Source organism: Xyrauchen texanus, chromosome 9, assembly GCF_025860055.1.
Source record: "Xyrauchen texanus isolate HMW12.3.18 chromosome 9, RBS_HiC_50CHRs, whole genome shotgun sequence".
NCBI classification, from domain to species: domain Eukaryota; kingdom Metazoa; phylum Chordata; class Actinopteri; order Cypriniformes; family Catostomidae; genus Xyrauchen; species Xyrauchen texanus.
The window spans coordinates 11,653,540-11,665,821 of NC_068284.1; the positions used below are offsets into that span (position 1 = coordinate 11,653,540).

General features: G+C 37.0%; 1 protein-coding gene across 5 annotated transcripts in view; it reads right to left on the bottom strand.

Moving 5' to 3' along the window:
* Positions 1-641: 641 nt before the first annotated feature.
* The window catches only part of LOC127648843 (cAMP-specific 3',5'-cyclic phosphodiesterase 4B-like), a 92,618-nt gene continuing 80,977 nt past the window's right edge, over positions 642-12,282 (bottom strand). For 4 of the 5 annotated variants that reach the window (XM_052133621.1, XM_052133623.1, XM_052133622.1 and 1 more), the window contains 9 exons: positions 8,728-8,821; positions 6,365-6,552; positions 6,145-6,243; positions 5,859-6,023; positions 4,731-4,830; positions 4,411-4,565; positions 4,028-4,150; positions 3,339-3,521; positions 642-3,211 (listed from right to left, as the gene is read on the bottom strand). In XM_052133621.1, the coding sequence (XP_051989581.1) occupies positions 2,930-3,211; positions 3,339-3,521; positions 4,028-4,150; positions 4,411-4,565; positions 4,731-4,830; positions 5,859-6,023; positions 6,145-6,243; positions 6,365-6,552; positions 8,728-8,821 (1,389 nt within the window). In that variant the 3' untranslated portion in view covers positions 642-2,929. Of the gene's footprint in view, positions 3,212-3,338; positions 3,522-4,027; positions 4,151-4,410; positions 4,566-4,730; positions 4,831-5,858; positions 6,024-6,144; positions 6,244-6,364; positions 6,553-8,727; positions 8,822-10,275; positions 10,431-12,282 lie in introns of those variants that run through there. The other variant, XM_052133625.1, reaches the window with a different exon arrangement.

The window sequence follows — 12,282 nt, forward strand, 5'->3', positions numbered from 1 at the left end:
TCCAGGGAAGGTGATGATCATGGCAATGATTTATTTGCTCGTTCCACCTGCTTCTCACTGATTGCACTTGTGTTTTCCCTCTTTCTTTGCCAGTTATTGTTTGCTGTCAAGTGTTAACCGTGCTCTCTTGTTGAGTTAGAGATTGCTTGTGTGTATGTTGGTTGCCTTACTCTAGAGGTATGGTTACCTTCCTGTTCACCATTGCCTTCGCCTGTATTGTCACCCAGTTCCCTTGGAGAAGGATTCATATGTCTCTGCCCACGTATCAGTGGAGAAACTCGCCTGGGCTTTGCTTCACACCACACCAGCTTCAACAGACTCTCTTCGGATTGCTCCTTACTTCCACAATGCACGCACTCATCATACAAACTCACTAATTTCTTAGTCTGCTGAGCGGCTATAGCTTTTGACTCTGCTCATCACTGCAGCCGGTGCAGGGTGCACCTGTCCTTGTTTACAAACGTAGTTGTTAATAAACTCATTGACTGCTTCCCTCTGCGTTTGTATCCCTGTATCTCCCGTCACCCTCTGACATGCCTATCCTATCCTATCCTATCCTATCCTATCTTACACATGGAATATCCAAGTTACAGCAACTGACCAATTACAAACTGAAAGCAATATTTTCATTTATTTCTCATTTTAATCTCTTTTTGGAACAAGTAAGAAAAGTGCAACACAACCTTTACATAAGTTTGATACTAAAATTATAGTATAATAATAAATATAATAGGAAATATAATAGTGATTCCACCAGTGAAATCTCAAATGTTCTACAGTGTCCATGTAAATCAGCTTTGTAATGATACAAACATGAGTAAAAAAAGGCAATGTCTGCAGTTATATCTAGATTCATATCATAACCATAAATGGCATTTGGGTACATTATACATAATAAATGTCACTTAAACTGTAGTTAGTTGCATTGAGGCTTTTTTGACTAATAGTCCTCTGTTGGTAAAGGTTGAGATTAAATGCATTGACACATAGTGTAAGCAAAAAACAAAAAAAACATTGTACATATCATTACGAAACAGAGAGAGATGCTTATTCAGATCAGTTAGAATTAAGCGATTTAAAGGCTAATCTCAGTTTGAGTGATGTGCGTCTATCTCATTCATTTCCTGACCAGTAAGCACAAACATCAGGAGGAACTGAATTGTTTGACATCAGTGATTGTGTAATTGAGGTTTATTGTTGGCTGCGTTCTGTGAATACGGTTAAATGGTTAGCTTCTAGGAAATTACATATGAACGAATAACACATGTAAAGAGAAATTATTTGCTGTTATGAAAAAGGATTTAAGAATAATCAATTATCAAATGTATACACTTATGCCTTTTTTGTTCATTTGAGATGACAGTATACTAATGACATTTAACGAGACAAAGAGGTCATTCGTAAATATATATATATATATAAAAAACAATTAGTTAGAAATAATTTGAATATTAAGTGTTGGGTTATTTGTCTCCTTTATTAAAGTTGTTTAATGAAAGATTTGAGGTTCTCTTGATAGCATTTGTCATTGATAGGCATAATATTGATTACCACAGAAAATCTTTTCAACTTGACCCTCAGTTTGTAAAACAAACAAACAAACAAACAAACAAACAGTACTGAACTTACAATGGAAATAAAGAACTACATTTTTCCAACTCCTGTCATGACATGTTAGTGAAAATAACAAGAAGTTCTTCCACCTAGAACAGTAGTCCCAATGCTAAAAGGTCTGAAAATTTAGGCAACTTTATAGCTCCACTACAACAGATTTTTAAGGAAGTGCAAGTTTTAAGCAATTACTTTAACAGAAATCTGAGATTCACACTTCTGCTTTTAAATCTTCAGTGCGTGTCCTGTTTACTTCCATTGCAAGTGTCTTATATAATAATAATTATAGGATAATGATAACACATATATAATATGAGCACTTTTTTTTATTGCCTCCTTAGGATTAATTGCTTTTGCTATATTCCTCATTTGTATGTTGCATTAGGTAAAAGCATTTGCTAAATTAATAAATGTAATGTATATATTTACCATAACTGCTATTTTTGTCCATTTCGATATTCGACCATATCTACACTACGGTAACTGATATTTATTATTTTATTTTTTAAACAGAGGGATCAAAATTATTAGTCTAAATGTTTTGTGGTAACTGACATAATTGCCACAAATGCTGTTGATAGAACCTAACTTGTATTGAACCCGGAACATTCTTTAGGGCCACCACTAAAATGCTGGACTCTTTAGATCCTACTTTTAATAAATCCAAAAAACTTACTTTTATTTGTACCAGAAGAATTGCTTTATAAGAACACCTTTACAAAGTGAAACAATTTGTTACAAAGTACAAAGATTTTGTGTTATTTGAATAAAGTATGCAGGCACAAGAATTAGATTATGCTATTGTCCAAAACTAAGGAAGACTACATTCCCAATACATGCCTGGGATTTCCATTATTTTGCTTTCAACACTGTAACACTCCTCTCGTTTGACGTGTGAAAAAGGGTTGTTTTATGGGACACCAATAAGGTCACAAAACACACAAATACAAAAAACTATAAAAAGTCACTTTGACGTTGTAGTACAAATCCCTCTTATCCGAGTGCCAGTAATTCTCCTTCACAGAAACCCACTCCCACATTCAGATCAGACTGTAAACATCTGATTATAAAATTACAGCTTAGGGAATTGTTCAAGCAGATGGGCACTTTTGGTACGACCATCAACTTTTGGCAATGTCCAACTTCAATGGATTCCAGAATATTCCAACTTGATTCCAGAGGACGTTCTCTTCCCCTTTTGTGCTCTGTAACATCAACAAAGTCCCAAGGCAGAGTACTCTGAGGGATTCTCACTCAGCATGAGAATAACATTTCTTCAGTCAAATATGGCCGATACAGCAGCCATTGTAGTGAGGTGCTACGTCTCAGCAGATGAAGGCGAATGTATCTCTATGCAGTCTATGTCAAATAGTTTCTCTGTCTCTTGCTTAGCTTCTTCCTCAACCTCCAATTCAAACTGAAACTTGTCTTCGCCATCAGTTCCTGTCTCGTAGAAGGGCGGCGAGGGACTTTGCGGTATCATACTCTGGTACCAGTTCCGGTTGTCTTCTAAAGTGTCCAATATATCCTGTGCATCTGGATGCACCAGGTCTGCCCATGTCTCCCAAAGTGGGTGAACGATGTAGTCAATGAAACCAACCTGAAAAGAAAGCAAACGCACCGTAAGATAACATTGTTATGTAGGTTGTTAGCAAACCAAGACACCCTTGGTTTCTTTCTTGACCTATAGATTTGACATGAAGGTGATGGATTATTTGGATTCCCACCTGAGATTTCTCCACTGAAGCAGTGTGTTTGTCACACATGGGGCTGATCTCCATGCCACGCTCTCTTTCTCGGTCACCTTGGTGGAAGAACTCTTCCATAATGCGGTTTGTCCACTGTCTGTAGAGATCTAAGGACTTGGTGGGGTTGCTGAGATCAGCGCAGTGAACCATATTGCGTAAGACCTGTGGACATTGTGAAACAGGACATTAAAGACTGAAGGTTTTTAAGAGCTATGGCTAAAGACCGATTTATACTTCTGCTCTGAACGTACGCCGTATGCACAACACAGTTTGCATTTATAGTTCTACGTTGGTTTTCCTGAGTATTGTTATCGTATTGAAATACCTTCATTTAAAAAATAAACAAAGCAATGTAATGTGTGGATTCAAAAGTATTTAGAAATACAATGTCCAAATACAATGTGATATGATGCATAGATGCAATGCTACCTCAGATATCGTTTTCATCATCCTGGGGGAAATTATTTAGATTCAAAGCGGATTAATCACAGCTGTTGAGTTCTCACATTGTTACATTTTTGTAGAGGTGTATGGCAGGCTATGGCGTAGGCCATGCCGCAACCACCGTAGCTATGCATAGCCTATGGCATAGGTTCAACGCAGAAGTATAAATTGGCATTAAGGGCACAACAAGAAATTGATAATAGTACACACAAGCAGGGACTCACCTGAATCCTGTCTGTATAGTTGTCAAGCAACAACACTCCCAAACTGGTCACTTTCTTGGTCTCAACCATTGTCTTTAGATCAGCCAGTAAGCTCATGTGCTTGGACATGTCTGTTGCTAGTACCTGTTGAGAGAGATGGGAACTTCAGATTAAACTTGTAACAGTGATGTGGAAGCAACTTTAAAATGCATCTACAAGCTACTCTTGTTTTTAAATGAAATCTGGGAGGCTTGGGGTAGGGGTGGGGGCATTGCACCCCCAGATTGCCCTTGTGCCCCCACACACTTCAGATTTCACCATTTTTAGTCAATTACTGCCTAGCACTGGCAAGAGTAAACAGAAAGAGAGTCAATAGTTAGTTGATCAGCAAACATTTTGCCTACCATATCAATGACCATTTTTCTGAGATTCTGTCGCTGCTTCTTGGTGAGGTTCTGGAAGATGTCACAGTTTTCCCCTTGCAAAAGCTTGAATCCGACAGCTAGGTGATGATTCTCAAGAACAGACTCATCGTTGTACATGAGGGCCAGTTCTGAATCTGCAGTAAAGACAGGCACTTGTTTATGAGAGACATGAAACAGTCATAGGATTGAAGCTTTGCCCTTCCATCTGGTCTGAGTTTCAATAACTGCAGCAGTTTGAATTCATAGGGATGCATATTTCTCAATAAGTACAGGGAGGAGGAAAACAAGACCACACTCACTGGTATTAATTAGGAATTGGTTTGAGACCCCTGGGTGGTCCACATCATGGATGGCTGCTGCAAAAATAGCTGCCAGAATCTCCAGATCTGTGAAGACTGCCTGGGAAAAATAAAGTTGAAGGTCAGTGTTATAGTTAAATTATTGTAGGTTTCACCCAATAAAATATTCTACAGATAAAAGACAAGTTGTAATACAACCCAACTTTATCTTTTCAAGAGTTATATTTGGTTTCAAGAAGACTATACACTAAGAATGTTAAAATGAGCTACAGACACAACATTGTGCATTGTTTAGGGATTACAGGCATCACGCATCAAGTCAGTTTAGAAACAAATCAGTTCAAAGGACTCAGAAACAGCTGTGATTGGCTGTAAATGTGAAAACTGCCTTTAAATGCCACACAAATATAAAGAGTTGAGCTAAAGCTCCTTGATGAAAAGACTAGAAAACATAAAAGGCTGTAGGATGTAGTATTCATACTGTAGAGGCAATATAAAAGAAGTTATAGAGTCATACTGAAGTAATAGATACAGTGTCTGATGTATGTAGTTTAATAGATTATTATATATTCAACTTGATTTTCTGATTTAGTTATTTATTTACTTTTTGAGAAATCCGAGCCTAAGGAAAATTCACTGCCATTATGCTAGGGTGTTGTGGGTGGTTGCCAGGGTGTTGCTATGCAGCTGCTAAGGTGTTCTGAGAGGTTTTTAGTGTTTTTATATGCTGTTGCTAGGGTGTTATGGTGGATGCCAGGGTGTTTTGGGTGGTTGTTTACTGGCTCAAGTCAAAGAGACTACCCCCAAAGTCTCTTTATGATTTTCTGGTTCCTAGATATGGCTCGGGTCTGTATTTTAATGTATGTCTGTGGGAATTCTTGCCCGTTTTATTTGCTATTAGGTAAACATGTAAGTATGATCGCTTCAAAAATGTATAGCTCAATTTGAGGTATCATTCATATCCATAGCACAAACAGTGCGGGACGTGTTACGCATGAACGTTTAATACTAAGGGGTTCAGATCGCTAACCGTAAGTATGAGCAATAGTTATAGTAATTTTTTCCTTAGAAATCTCCACTAATATCTACATTTATCTGATATATACTGTGTCTATAATAGCCTCTTACATCCAGTGCAGGTGTAGACAGAAGGATGTGTATGGATTGCGCCACATCAGCCGCGTGGAGACTGTTGTGATAGGCAACGTCAGCATGGTAGTGATCTTCAAGAGTCATCATGTATGTCACAAAGGTGTCCACTGGGATCTTGAATGTCTTCATTAAGTCTCTCTCCTACAGGAAAGACACAGGCTTTAGTTCTGTTTCATTTCAAAAACAATATCCCAGCACTTTGTTCCGTTTCAGTTTTTCAGGCTTTAGTTTGTGAGATGTGCTTATTGTTTTGTGTCCTTACCTGAAAGATGGCGTACATGATGCATGTCAGCGGCCGATGGTGAGAATGCTCTGCAACTTTGAAGATGTTCAGACCCCACTTGTTGATGTCCTCCAGGTCCTGGAAGGTCAAGAGAATATATACAATACATTAATTAACAGTACAAACCCAACAAATGTGCCAGACGTAATCTGTGCAACAAATGGTCTGTTAATTGAGTTGATCATTTTTAAGACTGTACCTTAGAGAGCAAGTCCTCAAGATCGGTTTTTACTCCAAAACGGGCTGTACTGCAGCTGCTGGAAAGACCAGGACCATGCGTGATCTTAATCACCCCACTGATCTGAGTCATTAGCTGTTGCTGCTGCCTCCTCTTCCTATCCCGCAATTTCGGAGTGGGCGACGGGATCTCCAGTTCGTTCTGTTTATCTAGAGTGAAAGAGGTTTCGGCCTGTTACTCATGCTAAAGTAACTGTTAAATTTAAAACTCACACACTCAATTCATGACAATTCACATTTCAGACTGTGAGTTCAATTCATCAAATTCAATCCGTTAGTTGTAAAAGCCACCTACAAGGAATTCCTGCTAAAACATTAGACAGATAAGTATTCTCTGGTTAAAGGACCAGTTTATGCCAGCACAAGTTTCCAAGATGGTTTATGCTGACTAGGGCTGGTCTAGCTATTGGACCAGCATAGCCATGCATGACCTTTTTTGTGAAGCTGGTTGACCAAGTCTTCTGGTTGGTTAAGCTTGTTAAGCAGCTTGGGGACACCAGCACACCAGCATCTCCTAAAACATGCCAGTCTTTCCAGCAGGGTTAGCAATCTTTGAGATCTTTCGGAACAGTCCGTGATTTTCTCCTTATTAGCAAACTTATGGAGTTTCATAACAAAGTTCGGGAGGAGCATGTTAATTTAATCTAACTAATCACATCGCCAGAGTAAGTGTATATAAACAGCTGCTTACATCCATGCTCCCATCTGTTAATTAATAACTCAACAAGTCAGGGACGCGAGCAAAACACGTTTCCACTACCCTCATGGCAGGATTACATTAACTTGTGAACTAATGAATGTATAAAGTAATAATCATTAATATTGCTAAGGACATGTTACTTGTTTATCCTGGAACAACATTCCCATCAATCAGAATTTTGTGTTAGGTTTAGGGTTAGTACAGTAGTAGGGTTTGGGCTTGAACAACATTCTTCTCAATCTATTACTTCCTTCTGGTTGTAGGGTTACTTAATGGTAGGGTAAGGGCTAGGCTTAGGGAAAGATTGGGGTTAGGGTTAGAGTATAGAGTTAGCACTGTTTTTGTTTGACAGGAGTGATATTCTCGGACTAGCAAAAGATCCTATTTGGCAAAATCACAGTCCCAATACACCCCTAAACTTCTCAATCTTTAACTTTTACCCTAAACCTACTGAATAACATTTTATCCCACAGTTTGTTAATTTCATTCTCTCTCCATACTGTCTATGGATGTTTCGACAGAGAAGAATGGATAGATGTGGTTACATCTATCCATTCTTCTCTGTCGAAACATCCATTGTTACCTTATAAACAGAGATTGAGCTGCCTGCGAGCTCAGAGCACCACACTGCATATTAAGAATGTTTTTCTGAAAATCTCCCTGCTTATAAGTGTTAGTGTGTAGGATGAAGGGCTTAAGGTTAGGTGAGCACATTGACCCTGTGGCATCTGACGCACATTACAGTTTCAGCCACCCTTTCCCTTTCTCTCTCTCTCTTTCTTTCATTGTAGAGCTCAGATGCAGACCAGATCAGACTGGTTTGAAACACAGTGGTGCATTCAACCACAAGACGTTCAGCTATGATTGAGCCCCCGTTCTCTAGATATCTGTTTAAACTAAGCTTAACCACAATCTTTTATCTCTATCACCATCTGAATTATAGCTTTCACCTATTTATTTCAAGTCAGTTTGCATTAGTTCTTAACTGCATTAAGACTATTATTTAAATGAAATGTAATACAACATACATTTAAGGAATTGCATCTTACATTACTCCAAATTAATTTCTATGGCTTTTCTATGACCTTTCCAGTTGTTCATGTTTACTGGATAAGGATTGTTTTTGAAATAACTCATTTTGAAAATAAACTCAAAAAAGATTTCTAACCAAGTTTTACTCTATAGGAACACTCTCAATGAGAAATATTAGATAAAACTGCCATCCTATAATGAGAATCTCCCTGTATCTATTTATTATTTGTTCTGTACTGTATTGAAATGTGTATTGTGTTGCATTTTTTCACATTATATTGAAAATAATGCTCCTTACACACCTTAATGCAACCCATGTATGTTCTTCATGGTTTCATTTGTCCTGTATTGTACATTGCAAATTGTAACTGTCACATGTTTATTGCAAAGCCTAGTTGTGTTGCAATAAAAACTATATTGAATTGTCTTGTATTGTACTGTATTCTATTTGCAATTAAATATGGGAGCTGCCTATTACATGTTTTCCCTAACTTAAAACCTTCAAAAAAACATGCACTACAAATATCAAGTTTGAGATTTCTTATGAGCCTCAATCGTCTTATGAAGACCATGAAAAGAACGTTCAGACTCACCCAAGAAGGTGTTGGAGATGAATTCAGACACCTGGTTTCCAGAGCGACTCATCTCAGACAGATGTGTCAGTTCCCGGTTCAACATCCTCTTGAACTAAATCACAAAACAAGTTCTTGGTAAATGCTTTGGTTAAATCAGTATTGTTGAACTTTTAGCATTGAGCAGTTAAATTCTTATGATTTACAGCCACCATTACATGCAAAATCCCACAGGCATATACTATACGCAATATTTCATATAAGGGCAATTTTAAATGACCAGTCCTCATAAAGACATAAACAAAGTGCCTTAAGTAAATTTTATAAAATTAATTAATACAGTACATGTCAAAACAAATATTTTGAGTCAGTTAAATGCTCCTTACACACCTTAATGCAACCCAAGGAGACTGAGAGCAGGTAGTTGACCTCAGGCATATTGGACTCTTCAGTTATTAGACTTAACCTTACTCTCCTATTCTTATTTTGGGTAGAGTTACAAAAAAAAAAAAAAACCTCCATTGCTTCCAGCATCTCTCCCACAGTCTCTCCTGATCTCATCACTGTATTCGCATAAACAGCAATCACCGTGAGAGATCCAGGTATAATTCCATGAGATCTACATCTGCCGTGCTCTTATTCCATTTTCTCTCTTTTCTCTGTCTCGGTTATTCTCCCTTTGAACTCCCTCCTTTACTCCGTCCATCTTTCATCTCTCTCTCCTGTCTTTATACTACATAACAGACACACTATTCTAAGATTCTAACTTAGTCCTTCACTTCCTTCAAGTTTAATACTAAACGATATCACTGTTCCAGCCATCAGTATTCCCACAATATGCTGTTCTGAAATTGCAGCTGGGATGTTATGAACATATTATCTCAGCAGCAGTAGCCAATTATGGGGCTCTTCAGCTAATAATATTTTGTAGTAGAACTAGACACTGGTGAACAGAAGTCAACATGTCTAAATGTTCAGTTACGAAATCTTTTTATAAATGATAAATAACTAACTGGTTCAATTTAAAATCATTTCAATGTATATTACACATTTTTTGAGACATAAATATTTTGTTTTAGGAAATATTTATATAAGTAAAACAAAGTTTGAGTTTTTCAATCATTAATTAACTTTGTCAACATAAATTTGAGAAAGTCAGCATTCTTCTGTGTTATTCCCTGTTTTATCTTTGCACATGTTCAAACTTCCAGCAATGGAAAAAGAAAACAAACAAATTCAAGCTCATATATTTAGTTGTAGTTAAGAAACCACAAACCCCACTGCTGATTATATCCCTATTTAAGATGAAACAATATACAGTAAGATTAAACTAATTTCAATACATTCCATGTGATTCTTCTCCTTCTTCTTCTTCTTCTTCTTCTTTTTCTTCAAAAAAGCTATAAGTGACAGCTAATACCTTCAACAAGACAACATTGTACTCTAGTCGGTTAACAAACGGTAGCCTCCCATGAAAGCAAGTTACAGTTGCTATAATTTTAACCCTTCAGCATAGCCAGAACTAAATCACGACCCTACAATAAAATAAAAGTACTTGCTCTAACTCACCTCTCTCCAGCCTTTTAACATGGCAAACTTTCTCCTTTTCTCAGAGTAGCACAAACCCATTGTTGCAGTGGCGGTGTTTCGTACACTATGGGCGAGCAAATGGCAAGACAGTGCCTGAGATCTCACTTTGACGTGTGTCAGGAAATATGTTAGACAAAGTCATGACTGATTCACCTCACAGCAGACGTGTGCTCCTCCTTCACTACTCACAGTCCCTTCCTCTCACTCTTTACAGCCTCAGGTATTGACACAATGAGACCACAACACATGCTCATGTTCTGACTGCACATGCATGGGTGGAACTGACTAAATCACTAATCAAAGAACTTCAAAGTCATGACAAGAAAACTAAAGCTTTGTCAAACTACAAATGGATTTGAAAGTTCTTCAGATTTTTCATTTCTTGCAACAAAACAATTATTGATACATGTTGTCATATCAACAACCAGTCAGTAACAGATTTATGTCTCACTAGCCTTAAGTAAACCTAACAGAGTAACTGTTTCTTTCAAGTGAGTCAATTAATTCAGTCAGATTAAATCAGTCACTGCTACCACTGATTCATAAATCTTTTTAATGAACTTAGAAGAGTCAGCTCATAAGAGTTATTCGTTCAGGAAGAGGACAACACTGGCCACGCTGTATGTTGTTAATGAACTAAAAAGAGCTTGATAAGTCATTTGTTTGGGAATCAGACTACACTATTCAACTCAAATAATGTTTATTTAGCACTTTTACATGTCGTTTCAAAGCAACTTTACAGACAGTTATGCCTTGTCTTTGATGTTTATATTATCTGAATCAGGCCAGTGCCAATGCAGTGCAAGTGCTTCTCAAATAATGGCTAAGTGAAAGAAAACTACTTTAATCATTTTGTTTTTCACTGAAAGCAATAAGTGTTCATTGTTTTAAGGATTACATGTTAGTAGGTGTAAAGGATCCATTATATAACTAGTGTAAAATGTATCTATATTTAAACAATGAGGTGCAAACACTACTTATTCATGCGTAATAATTGGTGGGTAATATAAATAGCTCAAGACAAATTCACAAAAACTGATTAAAACGTTTTCTTACACTTATTCCAGTAAATCCACTGAATTCACAACCACTCACAGATAAAGCGCATCATTTACAGTATGTGCTAAAGATAAGATAAAAGACTTGCTGGCAGGGCTGTTGGCCTTTTGCCAAGACAGACAACAAAGTACTTCCTTCAGTACTTTAAACTAAGATATTTAATTGACAGTATATGACTAAGTGTTCACTTTGTTATTCCTCTGGGCCATAATCAAGAAGGAAAATTAAGTCTGTGTGCTTACTGATGACAGTATAACTCTATTGTGGCAATTTCTCTAGATCCCACATCAACAACTCATCATTGATGATGTTGCCAGTACTAACCTCACAGATGCAACTACACTGTTCAACAATCAAGAACAACCTCAAACTGTAATCAAGCCATATTCATTCTCAGACATTAAAAATCAAGGATACAAAACTAAAGTGGATCCAGAGCTAAATTGACCTTGAATAAGACTGGCATGACATGAAAAACTTTTGGAAAGTCTACATGTCCTGCAGTTTAACTTGATACAATATAATCCTTCTAAAACTATTGTACCCATCATTTTGCTAATACTTTTAAAAGTATTATGCATGCAGCTCATATTGTATATGTTGATTGCAAAAAGTCAATCGATGCATGTTTGAATGCATGTTTATCAAATCCATTTACAGAAACATATTACAATTACAAAAGTTACTTGAGTAGTGTTTGCTGAATGCCACAAGAGGGTGTCAAAACCTCCTTATTGTATCTCATTTATATACCAACAAAACTTTTTACTTTACGTTTTACTTATAAATCTTTTTAAATGATGCAGACAAATGTTAACAAACATAAAATGCCACAATAAACCAGAATATTTGTATTAAAATCAAATATGCATTGAAAGCTTCATCTTGCATTTCTGTGCAAACATGCAGGAAGACGGATGTGGTGTT